Below are 18,651 nucleotides of genomic sequence, written 5' to 3' on the forward strand. Positions count from 1 at the left end.
CAGGTTGAAACAAATTCCTGTATCTGAAATATGTGGCTACTTTTTGGAGTGACAATAACATGTTCTTGCACCTTCTTCTCAAACAAGGAAAGATGAAACACTGGGTGCAACCTTGAGCCACTGGGTGTGTCCATTGGTTGGATGACCTCCAAAGGGCCAACATACCTTTGAGCAAGCTTCTAATTCTTTATGATGAGGAGATGCCACATGATATCTTGCTGTAACAATACTATTATGGTTTTATTCCTTATTATATACCTAGATGTTAGATCCTTAGGATTAGAAAATACTCTTTTAGATAAAGCTCTAGCCAACCTTTGGTCATTTAAATGTTCCACAATGGACTAATCACAATATAGGGGATTGGAATTCTCCTAATAAAACTATTCTATTTTGGACATCAACTTTGTTCCTTTTCCTTGCATATCTAATATGATAATATCTCTAGATTCACCCATCTTCAAAAATTATTTTGATTCTCCTAATACGACCAAAACACAGTAAACTTTCCACAACCACTTTCAGACACCAAGCTACACATTGGTCATTTTTTATGTGTCATAGTGGCTGTTACATGTTGGTTGAGAATGGATGTTTTATGTATGCCTCCACTTGACCAATCCCATGCGAAATATTCCATAACAAGTTGGAGGTGATGATGTCGAACCATACCTATCAATCGCTTGTCAATAATAAGCTTGACAAAGCCATAGTTTATAGCAATGCCTTGGAGCTTTCCCCAAGTAATTAATCTTGAGAAAACCTCTCAGGAGGAAAAGATCACAATTCAATATGCAGCAGCAAGGCTGGATGACAAAGTTGATGATGATTTGGCACAACTAGAAGCTACTCCGAAAGGAACAGATTGACCTTTGGACGCATTATATCGCAGAATTCAACGATCCTATAAAAGCTACGCTGACCAGAGTGGAGCTTGATTAATTTGTTTATTGTATGCCAAGTTGCCATCAAGCTAAGGAGAAATTATTGGTTGGATTAGATCCATCAGCTCGGGAGTAGATCAATCCAACTATGATGTAACATGCACAAAAGATAGACAAAAGAAAGAAAAAAAAAGAAACGAGGGGAAGGGGAGGCATGTTTGTGCATGTTGGTTTGTGGTTGAACTCGTCCACCAGCTCAGCGGTAGATTTGGTCCAACTAAAAATTTCATTAAAACTAGGAGGAAAAGTTTGTATGTTGGTACTAAACTATTAAGTAAACCATACTAAGACAAACGGGTGCATGGAAGACTAGTTGTCAGGAAGGGAAACGCACCTTACTGTTTTGCAGATTAACAGCAATTTCAGAACAACCAAGAATCTCACCAACAGTTCTGCTAAAAATCATTGTAGCAACTCAAAAGATTCACCTCTTTTTGCAACATTACCTTGAGATACCACATTACTCCTTCAATAGCAGTGCCTGCAGCCAAAGGCCATGTTAAGCAGAAGTTCCATATTTAAGGATCTTCCACAGAGAATAAAAAAGTTCCTATTTCATCAAAACCTTCAATCAACAGACTCAAACAGTGCTGAATACTCAGCCCATCCTCAAGATAACACTTTGTCTTCTTGGATGCCAACTATATATCGAACAAAGTTGGAAATCATGCTGAGGAGCACAAGAACAATTAATTGTTGCTTTTTTGAAATGTTAGAAATCCTTTTGAGTGATCTTCGGATGTTTGGCAAAAATTTTGAAATAACTTTTTGGCTCCTTTTAATTTGAAAAGGATTTACAAAAGGACTTCAATTTGGAGCTTTAGGACAAAAGCTTTACGTGAGAAAGCTATTTTTTAAAGCACTCACCTAATACACCCAAGTTCAATTCCTGATTATGAAATATTTTAATTTAATTTAAAATTCTTTTTATTTTCATAATCATTTAAAGTGGTATCTTTTTATTGCCATAAAAATAATTATATTATTTATTATATTATTTATATTTAAATATAGAAAATTATATATTAACAATGCTTTATAATAATGATTTTTGATGGTGCAAAATAATATAATACGATAATAATAGAGTAACATTATATTATATAATATTATTATCATCATTATTATGTTATAGTAACTATGATATAATAAATCATATTATTATTTTATAATAGCATAATAATATGATATGTTATAACATTATATCAAAATAATATTATTATACTATCATATTATAATAATACTATAAATTTTAATAGTTTTATAATAAATGTAAGAATATTATTGATTATTAATTTAGATTAAATATCAAAACAGATAATTTATAATTTAAAAGTTTTTAATAATACTAATTGTTAAGACTATTCAAATCACAATGTAATGATCTTTATTGTCATTTTTTGATACTAAAAGTCTTTTCTCTGTTTGATGAAGTTCTAAAGCATTTCGAAAACCTATTTACCAAAGAGCAAACTGATTTTCAGTAAAAGCTTTTACCAAATAGCAAACAGGTTTTCAGTAAAAGCTTTATTGGAGAAACCTCTACCATCTAAAGCTCTATGGACAAAAACTGGACCACCGCCAGCAACGCCAAAGAGAAACTGGAGCCTGGCTTGCCATCCTTGTCTAAGCTCTTTCCCTGTTCCCACCTTTAGCAGAAGTAGGTGAAGATGGGCTGAAACACATCAAATGATCCACCTCCCCTTTTGTGTTTCTTGTGGCACAAAAGCCCAATAAATGCTCAGATTGTTGCAGATAAGGATGCAATTTATGATTTTGCACCGATTGACCAAAAGGGTGACCACTTTTGCTTCCACATATGAATCAGTTGCAAGCTAGACGCCTACAATAAGAAATGCATCTGCTTGCCGTACAATGCTTAGTGTCTCTCTTTCTTTCTCTAAATGTAGCTTGTTGGAACATTTGGAAATGGACACAAGAAATCTGATATTCTAATTCACCTGGCTTTTCACAAGGCATGCAAATTGGTTAAAAATATTTCAACTTGACAAGCAAACCTATATGATCAGTGACATGGTTTGCTCATTTTAAAAGAACTAATGGATTGTTGACCGCATTTTAGGAATAGAAAGTTGTTTCCGTACTTGCACTCATAATATGGTACTTGTTTCTTACTGCTTGAAAACTTGCTCTAGCATGCTTAAAAAAATTTCTGATTTCAATCCACAAATACATCCATGGACTGAATCCTTTTAGAATTCTTTAAGATACAACTCAAATGCACTGAAGCCTTAAACTCTTGAGATGCCAAGCTTTCGTTCGAAGAGGCGACGCAAAAGATAGACTTGCAGCACGCTAGCTCCAACCAATGCCGCTGATTCAAAGATTGCTTTGTGAATGGCCCTCTGGCTCATGCTTTTATTAACTGCAGACAAAATCAACAGATTACATATCATTTGATTAAGTTGCATCAGTTATGCTTCTATAGAAAAAAAATCATGCAAGATGATTGTGAGATGTGTTGTCCAGTTAAACAGGTTTTCAACTAATTAGATTGATCATATTTTTGTTACAAGTTACTAATTTATCGTCATCACCTCCTCTTCCCATCAAATATGGGATTGGTTAACAAATGCAACTCGTAATTTGTGAAAGCTCCAGGGAACAATTGAGCAGATCTTGCAAGTAATTATCAGGCTGAGATCAACTGTCAAAGGCAAATTTAGGCATGACAAAATCTAAATTGTTAGTTTTGCGAGTAGGAAAATCTACCTCACCCGTGGCAATTTAATCTCATGCAAACAAGAAGGAACCCTCTGCATCCCATTTTTTAAAACTTCTATTGAAAACACATCTCATTTTTTAAAAATTCTATTAAATAATTTTTCTCCTTCAAGTTCACAAAACAATTACATTCAATGTATGGATCATATAAGCCATAAATTATTAACTATAGAGGCCATTCAAGCATGGCACCATAAGTCTCCAAGAACCTAAACAAGAAATGGCCAACATGTTCCAAAAATTTTAAGAGAGCCAAAACATACACATAACATGCAAGATCATGCATCTACAGTGTGTTGTGATCTGGCATAACATGCACCACAGATGGAAATATAAATTGGATAAGATATACCTAGAAGTTGGCGATATGCGTAAGCAAACAACCAGTGCTGCTCAAACTTTACGCTGTCCAAAGCTTCCTCTAGTTTTGCAATTTGCTCAAGTAAAGGGTCAACATGCTCTGCGTACATATAAGAAGAATAAGGAAAAAAAAATGGTCTTTAACTTAGAAGGGAAACACAGAAAGCACACTGCTTACCATCTTTCGCATGTTGGCCAATGTGTGAAAAATGATTGAGACGTACATCAAAGTCTATAGTTTCACGATATGGGGATTTGTTGGTGAAGCAGAAGCGATGGTGACCCTTCTTCCCAACTACAAATTCAAACTTTTCACTTATCTTGTTACGAACATCATAAATTTGAGCTCCATCGGGATCTCTAACCTGTTACAGAACCAATCATGCAGTCACTGGCAGCACACTAAAAGAGATAGACATCTAGAAACATAATATTGTATGGCATGTTTTCCAAAGCACTAGTCTGATTTATGTGGCTGCACAAGAAAATATTCCAAGTGCAGTCAACATTGGTAATTTTTACCTATCAAGCCCCTCAACCCACAAAAAGTAGTCAACAGTGAGGATATCCAGCTGGGATGATCCAACATTTTTCAAATCATTAGAACATTTATCAAAGATTTGGACATAATGTGTAATTCATCTTTCACATCAATATTAAATAAATATGTAATAAAAAAAGTAAAATCATCTTTGTTTTCAAAAAAGTAAAATCATCTTTGTTTTCATCATTTTTAATTCCTCTCGCCACAATATTTCTCCATAAGTTTGCACTAAATCTTATTGGAGATCACTAAAGGTTGATGCAATTGAAGCAATAACAAGGCTGGCATCTGTTTCAGGTTTTTTTCCCCTTAATTGCTAATATCTATCCAATGAAAGTTACCATTCATATTCTTTTCCAGCAATATTCTGACTTCTTTCAAACTAGAAAACAAACTTCCTAACTCAGGCCTTAGAAATAAAAAGAAAAGGCAACAGAATTTTTAAGGGAAGGCAGGATATGCCACCGATTCGTTCATAATAAAATTGGTCTGATGATGGGCAAGGAAAGCAAGCACCTGGAAGGAAAGTTACAGTTTGGAAAAACAAAACCCATCATCCTCAGAGGGTATAGTATGGATTATGGAACAGTATGAAGTGAAAACATATATAAAGGCATCAGCAAGGATAGAAACCGCTTAACATCTCTCATGGAAGGAATACAAGTCATGAATCATCAGCACAGAAAAAAGAACCATGCTACCATCTGCCAAACCCTGCTTAACCAATCATGGTTAAAATTTCTTCTACATATGCCACAGAGTACAGAACATCTTTTGTTTAGCAAATTATTAGAAGGGCAAGTGTCTTGCATCATAATCTTCTTGCAGAAAAAATCAAATTACTATTAGAATATCATAATAGCCACCATGAATTTAGAGACTCTTTGGTTGCCTGTGATTCCACTTGCTTTCAATAGGATTTGCAGCTGCAAATAAAAATGCTGACATTGTATTTTCAATTCGATATTTGGTTCATCTTCAAATGTGGTTAAAGAAATAATAGTTTTCTGCTTCGATACCTGCAACTAACAACCACACTGCAGCTGTTGTTTTTGATTGTTTGATGATGAGAGAGCCAAGGTTACCCTGCAGCTAACCTGCAATGATCAACTTTGCTGAAGTAGTGAACTGTTTGTTTATTGGAGTGACTAGTGACCATCATATGACCTATCACAACTATCTTAACTTCTTAATCAATACACTCACTCAACCCTTGGAGCTATAAACTATTTGGTCATTTAATATATTTAAGCAACATTTCCCATCTATGGATCATATGGGAACTGTTTTGACTCCATAACAAGTATTTTGACCAAATTCTTGAAATAGTGAATTGTTTGTTTATCTCAATACATTTGAGCAACAATTAGACATCCATAAACATGCCTCAAGTTTCACCCAAAACCAAACAGATTGGTTTTTTAGTTCATACTGAACCAAAACTGACTTCCAATTTCAGGTGGCAGACTTGCAGTCATTGCCAGTGGATTTAGCCAATACCAATTGATGGCTACCAAGATTCATCATCTCCGTGCCGAACTCCACACTGGTCCAATCCTATTACATTGTTAGTATACAGTAAGGTACAAGATGGTGAGGCATATCGAATGTCAGGACTGTACGAGACTGCATAATGGTTTGGTAATAGTACGGTACACCCTATACAATACGATACCAATTGGCAAACCTTGATGCCCAGTTCAGTTTCACTAATTTCAGCCAGTTTCCCCCCAAAGCTAGCTACAAATGCATATTTTAAATATTATTTTGTGTTTACAATCATATTAGGGGCTTTCTCTTTTTTTTGGTTATAGGCTAGATAATATTAATTTTCAATGACTTTTCTTTCTTTTCCTTGAGTTAAAAGAACAGATAAATAATTAACATAACCCTTAGTAGGCTAAGGCCTTACTCAAGCACATTATAAGAATTAACAATGAACAACTAAATACAACACATTTCAAAGAAATAGCATCTTTTTGTATAACATAAATATAACATTGTATAACTACATATTTTATTAACTATGCATCTAACCTAAAAAATATGATAATGGAATATGTAAATGAGTTCTAGAAATTGAAGAACAATTCATTGCACTCAACACTAAAAGGATAGAAAATTACCAAGTATGATAGTTTCTCAAACAACTAGAGTTCAATAAATAACTAATATATATTTGTTTGCCATAAAAGATGCTTATACACTTGACTTATATGCAACTTTAGCTTCAGCTTAAGCTTGTTGAAGCTGCAGAATTAACAAGCCTATATTACACAAAATATTCTAAATGTTGTGTAACAATTTTTCTTAAAATGGGGCATCTCAGTGCATGAGGTCTAGGAGGATTAGATGTTTGCAGCCTTATTCTGCATGTAGAGAGGTTGTATTCTGTGTTTTGGACATGTGACATCTAGGTTAGAATTGAGCAACCTTACTATTGTGCCAAGTCCCACCTCATATATATATATATATATATATATTTGCTTCTATTCTGTTTCTATTTGTTCCAATTCTTCTGACCGAGATTCTGAAACTTACTTGGAGCTTAAACTTTCAAAATCACCAAACTTGCCAAAGCTGAAAATCTATCTGGACAAAACCAAAACCAGCAAGCCTTTAACTGATACTGGAATTGCTTTGACTACTTGACAATTTATATATACTATAAAGGTATGATATCATGTGGGCACTTATTTCAGCTCATTATGATTTTGTTTTCTTTCCTAAGGTTTTGCTTAAGTTCCCATTTTGTCTTTGTTTTTTTTTCTTCCTCTCAATAATTGTATTTTGGGTTTTTGTCCTGGTGCTAGATGATTTGTAGTCATAGTTCTATTTCTGGCTTTGTAACCTGTAGCTTTGTAAAGATGTTCTATTTATTTTCTTTCAGAGCTTTTTAGTAGTCTTGCTGATGTTCCTAAGCACCTAATTTAAGTTTAAAATGAGGTAATCATTGCAATTAATCAGTCATTTCATCTACTTAGTGTCATTTTATGGTGAAAAAATGATGAGGAAAATTATAGATGGGCTATTCTTCTGATCTCACTTTTTTTCCCCTTGTATCTTATACAGCCAATATATTAAACTGAACTACAATAGGAAGCTAACTTTTTCCTTCTGTTTATGCTTGGAAAATAAGGCGATCTATAGGTTTTGCCCATATAAAATTCTATATGAGCCCTTTTTTATTATTTTCTTTCAATTATCAGTTCAATATTCATATTTTTCTTGTTAGAACCTTGAGTAATTTAGATTTATACTACAATCTGTGTTATACTTTATATTGGTTGCTTCATGTTTTTATTTTTTAAACCTTGCCAAATATTTCCTATATTTGATAAGCCACATGATAGCAAACCATAGACATTCTTTCATAAATCAGAGCTGGTAAAGAATCATAAACTTTTTTTATTTGAAAGAAAATGAAGTCAAAAATAGCATTTCAAGTTGATATATTAGATGATGAATCAACTTAAAGTAGGTTTTGACTTTAGAGGTGAAAACATCTATGTTACTTCCTTATAGAATGATGATAAATCTAAGGGGATAAAATAGAAAAAGAGATATTGCTTTCTTGGAGAAATGCATTGTCCATTTGATATCTTCTATTCATCCATTATCTGTTAGAGCTAATGTTGGTCCTCCCTTTTTGGCCAAAGAAAAGACAGAAATTTTGGCTCCATTAATAGTGAAGTCGATACTAATGACAAAATAATTGACAGTGTACCTGGAGATATTTTGTCCCATTTAAGTGCACTCACACAAAATTTATGTGAAAGTGGCAATACTACATAAAGCGATCTTATATCCAACATTCTTGATTTCTTAAAATCCCACAGCATTTGGAATCACCATTTAAATTTCTTGAAATGCCTTTTGGATTAACACCACAATAATAAATGCATGAAGTTTTCAATCTTTCTTTATTAGACATGACATAAATTGTAATACTTTAATACAAAATTTTCAATTATTGGCTATGATTGTTGAGAACAATCATAATTGTTTGATTAAAATTGACGGGTCTGTCTATATCTTTATTGAACAATAGTTTCATGTAATTATATATTATAACTATTCTATCTTTTCATTTGATGACCTATGAACAATCAACTACTTACAAATTTGAGCCATTTCCTTAAATATATTGATGTCAAATGGTTAGCTTTCAAAATCATAAATCTAACCATATTTTTTTTATTTATTTAGGAAAAATCTAAAAAATGAAGATTGATTTAGATGCTCCTATGCATAGAATATTAATGATTATAAATGTTTTATTAATATTTATTATTAGGAATAATCTTGCTTCCAGCAATACTATTGTAGCCATTTGCTTACTTCTCATTTCCTTTTGAAAATGTTGACAACTTCCTTCATTAAATTATTGTTGCAGGTGTCAAGATGCCAACTGTCACAGCAGCATCCAAATCATAGCTATTTTATTTGACAAGCAAGATATCATCTGGTATCCAGTCAATAAGTAGTTTTACATGTACAAAAAATAAAATAAAATAAAAGGTAGTCTTACAGGAAATTGACTCAGTCCTTTCAATTTATTGTTTCATATTTAGTTTTATAAGAGAGGTTATGGAAGTGCTTTGTATACTGTTTCTCGATAGTTATGATAAAAGATAATGATATCTTACATTTTACGCACATGATTATATGAATATATGACCTGACAGTTCTTTTAATTTTGTTTTTGTTTTAGTGCATGAAAATTTTTGAGCTGTTTGAGAATTCAGATTCAAATGTCATCCTTTTTCTGATCTTATCATAAAGTGATGGCTGCAAATCAAGTAGGCATAAACCATAACATTTTAAATGTATTACCTAATCCTACGGTTTACCTAAACAAAATCTCATGCATAGCCTGCAGGCTTTCGCTAGTTATCTTCATCAAAGTCTTGAAACTGAGAACTAAACTCTCGAAATTGTGAACCGTTTGCCTGTTTTAATATACGTAAGAAACAATCTACCATCAGTTTACCATAAGGGAGTTGTTTTCATTCCTTGATCGGCATCTTGACTGGAAGATTGGAACAGTTCTGAGCAAATATTCTAAACCACATAACATGGAATATAAACCAACAATTGTAGCAATTTTAACAGCAAGTTGCCTTGCACATCACTATTGTAATCAATAATCTAGAAGAAAAATAAACACTAGAATTGGGCAATAATCTAATAATTGGGTAATAATCTATTTAATTGGGTACGATTTTGTCAGAGTTTCAATTTCTAATAATTTAATCAATTAGGTAACTCTTTAACAAAACATATAGTACTTTAATCAAGGCTGACATCCCCAATTTTTTAAATTATTAGGAATTTTAATCTTAAACATAGTATAAACAAGGGATGATTGCAACCATCACAACAAACTCTATCCCTTGAACCTACATGCTTCGCTCATCTCCTGTTTTCTTATTTTTGGAGACACCGTGTTTCTTTTTCTTCCTTGGAGAAATTAAGAATTCATATGTACCTGTTTTTTCTCATTATAAAGACTGCAACGACCATTGAAATCTCCTAATTGTTTCTCTTGTTCCTACACTATACATTTTAGGGTTTAACTTTACTCTCCTAATTAGTTCTTTGTAATTTTGAAATTCTAGTTAGTCTTTGCTGTTTTGATTGGTATTCAATCATTATTGAATGATTTATACAGGAATCCTCAAGTATCTAGAAACACTAATTATTTTTTTACCTCTTCTTTTAGTTCATCATTTGTCTTTTGCAGATATGAAACTCAAGACTAACTTTCTAGTATGCAAGTATCTGACGTCTACTTGAGCTTTGTTATTTATAATAGTGTGATTAGTGTCTTACGTATGAATTACAGAAATAGTTATACATGATACAGATATCATAACCCATATACTTGAGTGGTTCATGTTATGCATGCTTTAATGATTGGTTACCAAAGAGGGTCATGAAATTGACTGGTGGAGGGGAAGGAATCTGCATGAGTGTGCGAAGGAGATAGAAAGAGAGAAAGGGAGTGGTGTTGAGCATGAAGAGTGAGGGAGGATATTGATGGAGGGGGTTGTCGAAGTGATTGGTGTAGGGAAGTGGGATGCAAAAGAGATAGGAAGACAAAGTGGGGGAGAAAGGGATTAAGCTGAGAATGGGAGGTTGCTGATCGAGGAGGGGGCTGCTAGGGACATTGGTGAAGGGAAGGAAGGTTGCAATAGAGAGGGAGAGGGACAGGGGAGAGAGAAAGCATGGGGGGGATGTTGCATGAGAGAAAGGGAGAAAGCATGATATGCCATACCATACTGAATTGGACGGTATGGTGCTTACTGTATGGTACTAATACATGGTATAGGACACATACCAATACTAGGTATTGCCGAAATGGCCCTAAGACCAGACGTACTAATATGGTAAAAGGGTGGCACTAGTATAAGGCCCAGTAATGAGACGGCATACCTTGGAGAAAGTGTGGCAAAAAGAGGGAGATGAGAAAATGGAGGGTAATCAAAGTAGTTATGTGGGAAGATGGCTAAGGGGGAGGAAAAATCTAGTTCGATCTATGGCCATCCAGCAAACATGACAAGAGAAAGAATGAGAAGAAGAAGAGAAAAAGAGAGGAGAGTCATCATTCCTCATTGAAGGGATGTTCAATTGCCAGAGTAGTAGGTCATCTCGATTGGAGAGAGAGTGAGAGAGCTCACATGCAAGGAAAAAGGGAGCCTTCTTTCCTCCTCTATGATCAAGCAGGGGGAGGTGACATTGACGGAAGCAACTCCTACCAAAGTCTACAACATGAAGCTGCAAATGTGCTTGTGGCCAATTTTGGCTATAGGCACTTTTAAAGCAAAAGCCCCAAAAGTTACAATGCATTGCCTACAACTAGAGCAACTTGCAAGCCATCAAACATCTATAGGTGACTCTATGCAAGTCATTCATGACAAAAGGACTTGCAAGCTACATAGTTGCAGGCAACAGAACAACCACTTACATAAAAAGAACTGCTATGCACTATACAGGGCATCTTCATTCTATGAGATAGAGATAATACTAGCATACTAGATCACCCCTTTATTCACAAAGATTCCTCCAAAAAGATTACAAATATCAGGATGACCCTTGTGAACAAAACAATAAACCTGGTTAAAACAAAGAAATTCTTTGGTCTAAGAGAACGACAAAAGGTTTAAACAATGCACATTGCAATGGAATCAGTTATCCTAAAGCCAGGGTAAGCTAGAAATTGGGAACCTAATGGAAGATAAATTGCTATGCACTACATGCAAGTCATTCATGACAAAAGGACTTGTAAGCTACGTAGTTATAGGCAATGGAACAACCCCTTACACAAAAAGAACTACTATGCGCTATATAATGCATCTTCATTCAATGAGATAGAGACAATACCAACACACTAGATCACGACTTTTATTCACAAAGATTCCTCCAGTAGCTTACAAATATGAGGATGACCCTTTGAACAAAACTATGAATCTAGTTAAAACAAAGAAATCCCTTGGTCTATGAGAATGACAAAGGGTTTAAACAATGCACATTGCAATGGAGTCAGCTACCCTAAAGCCAGGGGAAGCTAGAACTTAAGAACCTAATGAAAGATAAATTTCACCATATTATTTATGGCAATCGAGTATTGCAATCATGAAACATACTCTGAAGCAACTGCTCAAGCTAAATCAACATCCATCAATCTAATAATCATAATTCTAGCAATAGTAATTACAAATTGCATAGTGCAATGGGATCAACCATCCTAAAGTGAGGGTAAGCTAGGAACTTCATGAAAGACCAATTTTACCAAATTATTTCTAGCAATTGAGTATCATAGACATGAAACATGTCCTAAAATAACTGCTCGAGCTAGATCAGCACCCATCTATCTAATAATCACAATGCTAGAAATAGTGACTAGAAATGCCCAACCAGTCATCAACATCAACCCAAGCGAAACAATTGTCTTTCAATGCTTTTTTTAAAAAAATCTAGAGGCATGCATTCTTTTAAAAATTGACCGCCGCCAACCTAGGCACTCACTTTAGACAAATCAAGCAACCAAGCTTCTCACTTGGTCCCAAGCAGCCTACCACTAGGTGGACATGTGCATGTGCTTAAAGCATGTGTTTAGGTAGATGCGTAGTTGCTAAGCGGACGGACACAGAGTCAAGTAGATGGGAAGGATACCCATCAACCTAGTACCTAATCCAAATCTTTTTTGTACAGCCTAAGATCTCACTCATAAAGGCTAGTCGAAAGTTATTTTTTGGATTCCTTGATCCTGTATAAATACCCATGATCTTCCCAACAAATAACCGATATGGGACTAAATATATACCTACATGAGTCCTCACATACTCCCCTATTTAAGCTTTGATGTCCTCGCCAAGCTAAAGATCTAAATCCATGCATCTATTCATAAACACCATAAGCGATCCGTGGTTAGCCCAATAAACTTATACTACAGCATCCCCTAGTCCACATGAGTTATAGGCTGAATTCGCTCTGATACTATTTGTAACAACCTAAGATCTCATCCAAAAAAGCTAATCAGAAAATATTTTTTGAGGTTCTTTGGTCCTGTATAAGTACATAAGATTTTCTTAGTAAATAATCGATGTGGGACTAAAAACACACCCGCATGGATCCTCACATTTATACTTTTTCATTTTCAGTTTCCTTTATCCCCCCAGATTCACCACTTGCATCACCTTCAAGCCTAAACCCTATTGATGGATAAAGGTCATCAATTGGAGATTCGAGATGGTAAGCAGTGGATGAATGGTGATAGGCATTAGGACTTAAGGGCCTGTTCTTTGATAGGTAAATATCATAGGAAAGTTGGTCAACTTTCCTATTGACCAACTTACTCATGTTATTTCTCTAAGTGGGTAAATTATTTTTTCATAGATAGCATTTAATCATGAAATAGAGAAAAATCTTACCAACCTCGGAGGTGGATAAGTCATTTTTCCATCGACTAGGAAAATAACCTGTTTATTTCATTCGTAATATACCCCAAACCCAATAATAATAATATAGTTTAATACTATCTTACATATAATGTAACATTATTATTGGACAATAATATTGATATCTTATATTATTATAATATTAAATATAATATAATATAATAATATATTATTTAATAAATATAATATTATACACTATATTATTATAATATATTTTATTTTATATAAAGTATATTTTATTATCTGTATTATATTATATATAACATATATTATCTATATATTACGAATATATTTATCTAATATTATATATTATAACATACAAAAATATAATATATTATACTATATTATCATATATAATAATATTTATATAATAAAGGTATTATGAAAAATATAGATCGATCTTAGCAACTTATCCAAGAAACTAGTAATGCAAAAGAATATGGATAAATTATTTTTCTATCTAAATATTGTCAGAAAATACTTATCCAAAAAAATACAGATTCCTAGGTAAGTTTTACCCTCGAAAAAAAAGGAGCCCTAAAAGTAAGTTTGTTTCCTTTTTCCTTCTTTTTTACCTATCTTTTCCTCTTTTTCAAGACATTATGGGATGGCATTGGGTTTGCCATCAGCATCATTGACTATTGTTGGTGGTGATAGTGACTGCTGCAGTAGTGCCATTAGCAATAGCAGCTGTTGTTGATGCTGCCATAAGCAAGAGCTACCAACAGCTATTAGTGGTGGTGGTAGTGCTGCTGCCGCCTGCAGCAGGGGCTGCTGCTTGTGATGCTAGTGGCATAATGACTACTAGTGCTGGTGGTGCCACTTGCAGTAAGGGCTACTACTAGTGTATTGCCTATAGTAGAATAGTTTTAGTGGCTTTTTTGAGCTAACAATTAATTATTCCTTATTGGGATCTTTTCAAGATTTTAGGACAAAGTTAAGTCAGAAATTTCTATTTATACTCTTAAATAGCATACAGACATTGCGGTTTGATAATTGAACAAAGTTAGTTTTGGAGAAAATGATTGTTGTTTGAGTTGATTCTAACATTTCGAATTAATCTGGTAAGAGACTAGCCCTTAGATGTAATTCCTAGATCCCTGAATTGGGCTTGGTTCTTTCCTCTCTGTCTCGTTGAGTCTTTCTTCTGGTTTTTACATTTTCTTCTCAATTTTCTTTGTTATCTAGATCAGATTTCCCTTTCTTTCTTGTTTTATTTCCCTATCAAGCATTACATCCAAGTTGTGTTTCTTGAGGCCTAAATAAGTCTTGATTCAACTTTAATTTATATTGCATAAATGATAAATCTTCTATGAAATAGTCATCCTAATCCCTAATCATGTCATCTTAGACAATAATTCACCCCTAAAACCTAAATCCCAAGACTTTAAAATGGATTTTAATAATTCTGTTCTGTTTTTAGAAATCTAACGTTGTTACTTCAGTTGATATGAAAAACCAGGTCTAATCTGGATGAACAGCAAGCCTTTAGATTCAGTCCTAAACATCATGTTGACTATCATCTTTGCTTTTTCAATTTCATATTTTGTAGTTCAATTTTGACTAAAAAAATTCAGATCTGAATCCAATTTTCCTGAGCATATGTTTTCTAGTTCTACCCTCTCAGCCTTGCCATAGATCCCCTTTCGTACACTGTTCCGCATCACATGCAAAGCATGATACTCCAACTCCACAACAATGTATTAAAAAGAGAATAGTCAGCAAATAACAGCCAGGGGTTTCATAGTTGTTAGTGGAGAGCATGCACTACAGCGGATGATGTGAACCCAAAGCAGGCCATTAAAACATATCAATTTTGTTTCTAAGTATCAAAAATCAATACTTAACATCAACTTCATGAAACAAGTTAAAAATAAAACGCACAAAAGGCTGAAAACATCATCAATCTAACATCGTAATATCACATCAACATTCATATAATGTAAATATCCACAATAAAGGATGCCCCGTTCTTTCCCACTACTTGTTCTTATCTTGTTCTCTTCTTCCCCACTCACCATTCAATTAGAGCACCAAATAAGTGTACCGGCTTCTAATAAGCCCCTAAATCGATCAAATTATTGCTTATTTGCAGAGTCAATCCAACCCATATTGGAGCATGGTGCCCACTAAAAAGCAATAGTGTCGTGGCTGCTATAGCAGCTTTTCACCTGTTATATTGAGCACTATAGGCCCCGGTGCTATAAGAGGCTGCCATGGCACATAGCATAATGGTTTAGATTTGAAACCACTATAATGCCCCTTACCGCTATTTTTTAAAGCATTGTGCTGCAATATAGATACAAGACTATATTCATCTAGATACAGCTTGTATTCCATGAACAACTAGTTGATGGAGCATAAAAATGTTTAAACAACTGAAATATTTATCTTGACCCTAAAATAATTTTAATTCAAAGACCAAGGAAAGGTGAAATTAGCTAGAATTTATTGTTCTATTTTGTTTTTTATTAAACTTAATACATGGTTTTGAGTATTGTCAGAGAAAGGGAATCGCAACAAAAAAAATGTCTGCATGGAAATTCAATAAGCAAAATTAAGCTTTGCAATTGTACCATGATAGATTGAAATTAAGAAAGAAAGAAAGGAAGAAAAGCATAGACAGACTGACAAATAGATAGATAGATAGAGAGATAGACAGGTAGATAGATAAGAAAAGTATACGAATAACTATATATATCATAAAAAGTCTAAAAGTAGTATCAAAATTGCATATCTATGCATTTACAAATTACAAACTACCCATCAGATCCGCATTTAAAAAATGATCAAAACATACCACAAGATCCACGCCATCATCACTATAATCCCGACCCTCATACTTAATCACGACAAAGGACGCATGAACTGTATCTCCTTCATATTCTGCTGATTGAGTCAAGCATTCTTCCCTATCCAACAAAAACCTAATCCCAATAGTTGGTCGAAAAAACAGCAGAAGGCCTGAGACTACGAAAATCATGAGTCTCGATGAGTACCCCTCCATCTGTATGCAGGAACAAGCAAAGCCATGAAACGGATATCCCAAACAAAACTATATTGCCAAAGCAAAAAAAATAATGGAAGTTAAGAGAAAGAAGTCCTCATCATGCATGACAAAAAAAGAGTTAATGCATGACAAGAAATCCAACATTTTTTTTTATCAAAAAAAAAAAAGAAAGGGAAATCCAACTTTTGTCAATTGGATGATTATGTAGAATGGCATATGCATCAGGTGATTCAAATATTGATAGACTTCCAAACTGACCAAAAAGAATTCCATCAGATTAGAGGCCGAACAAAATTAATCGACAGAAAAGCTACGTGGAATGCTTCACGCAAGAAGTATCAGACAAACAGGAAAAAAATCAAAAAAAAGCAGACGAACGAGAAGTAAACAGCGAATCCAGAAACGAGATATTATGAACGCGACGTACGGTTTTGCGCATAAAATTAGTAACATGAAGTGACTTACGGTTTTACACATAAAACTAGTAACGTAAAACCATACATGCTGAAAACATTAATCTGTATCTCAAGACCATTCCTCCAGAGTATTGAAATCGAGCAGCAGAACAGATAAAAGAGGGAAATCAAATAGAACATCTTAGCTTCATACATTAAATTTAAAAAAGGAAAACACAGAGATTAATCTCCAATCACTGATTCATTTCTTTGATGTTTAGAAGTAACGACATCAACAAAAATTCCATTAGACGATCAAAAGAAAAAACACTAAGGCCAGAAATTCAAAGGCAGGGTCATATCACAACATTTATCAGTTTCAAAAAAAAAAAAAAAACCGACAACAAGTTCAAGGAAGGAAAAGGGTAGATGGAAGACGTTCCAGATCGCATCAACCAAATGAAATCGACGAGAATAAGAATCGAAAAGGGATAAACTAATAGGGTTTTCTCAAGCGAGTGAGAGAGGGAGGGAAGGAGGGAAGGGAGCTTGCCTCCCGATCGGTGGTTTCGAATTTGCGATGGCTCGCTCCGACCTCTCGTCATAAACAGCGAAGGGGGCGACAGGATTTTTATAGTCTGGACGTGGTGGGCCTTAGCAGGGAGTGACACGTCCCCCTTTTGGGCCCGGCCCAAACACTCGTTTCAGGACTCATCCCATGATATATTTGGGCCCATGCGGTATATATATATATATATATATATATAGTTATTTTTCTGACACAAATGTATTAAAATACCGTATCTCTTGATTAGACAATTAATCAAAGATTATGGTATTTAAGAGATGGTTTCCACCTGACAGTTTCTGGAAACGCATGAGGCGTTTACACTAACTCCAACATCAAGTAATAACAGAGGTTATTACAAAAAACAATTTAATGCTGGCCAATGGAATTACTGGACTGTCGCTAACATGGGCCTTCTCCTGGTATGTGAAATATCCAAATAACTTAATAGATTTTGGTGAAAAATATCCAAATAACTCACGTGCCTATTAAGGAATTTTTTTTACTTTACAAAGCCACTGTAGCTAAAAAGCACAATCAATGACACCGATCAATAATGACATTAATTTTAAATTATTTAATTATCATTATAATTCTGTCTTATGAGATTATTAGTAGAGAGGGAGCTCAAGTAAAAATATACCATCAGAGACTCTCTTCAAGATTATTTGCAAAGAGAATGTAATGATTAGACAACAATATCATCTTTCCATTTACTTTGCATTAGAAAAAAAAATATCATTAGAGTATAAGGGGGAAATATAATGAAAATTTTGAATTTTTAAAACAGTTATATTATTTAGGAAGGTGCAAGCAAAAATAATAATATTTATTTATGTTACAATTAATAGTAAATAGTATATTATAATAATCACTATATGTTATCTCTATTATTTTATATATGCATGTGTGTGTATATGAAACGTAATGAGACGACATCAAAGCAATTATGGTGACTGTTGTAATGTGTATATATTCTGATTTTGGTTGGGTTTGGTTTATAAATCTTGATAGTGATGCACAATCTAGTTAAAGCTTACTTTCTCTAGCTTAGTTTTATGTTGATTTTTCTATTTGTTTATGTGTTGTTATTGTTATGTCTTCTATTTTTGTAATTATATA

General features: G+C 33.9%; 1 protein-coding gene across 1 annotated transcript; it reads right to left on the reverse strand.

The window, feature by feature from the left end:
- Positions 1-3,007: 3,007 nt before the first annotated feature.
- Positions 3,008-17,555, reverse strand: LOC105048983 (transmembrane emp24 domain-containing protein p24beta2). Its single transcript, XM_010928509.4, has 5 exons — positions 17,515-17,555; positions 16,357-16,563; positions 4,228-4,414; positions 4,042-4,149; positions 3,008-3,330 (listed from the first exon to the last, which is right to left on the reverse strand). Exons 2-5 carry the CDS (start codon positions 16,561-16,563, stop codon positions 3,197-3,199), a joined length of 636 nt encoding a protein of 211 aa, XP_010926811.1. The 5' UTR covers positions 17,515-17,555; the 3' UTR covers positions 3,008-3,196.
- Positions 17,556-18,651: the final 1,096 nt, after the last annotated feature.

The sequence above is a fragment of the Elaeis guineensis genome, chromosome 7 (genome assembly GCF_000442705.2).
Source record: "Elaeis guineensis isolate ETL-2024a chromosome 7, EG11, whole genome shotgun sequence".
Taxonomy (NCBI): Eukaryota; Viridiplantae; Streptophyta; class Magnoliopsida; order Arecales; family Arecaceae; genus Elaeis; species Elaeis guineensis.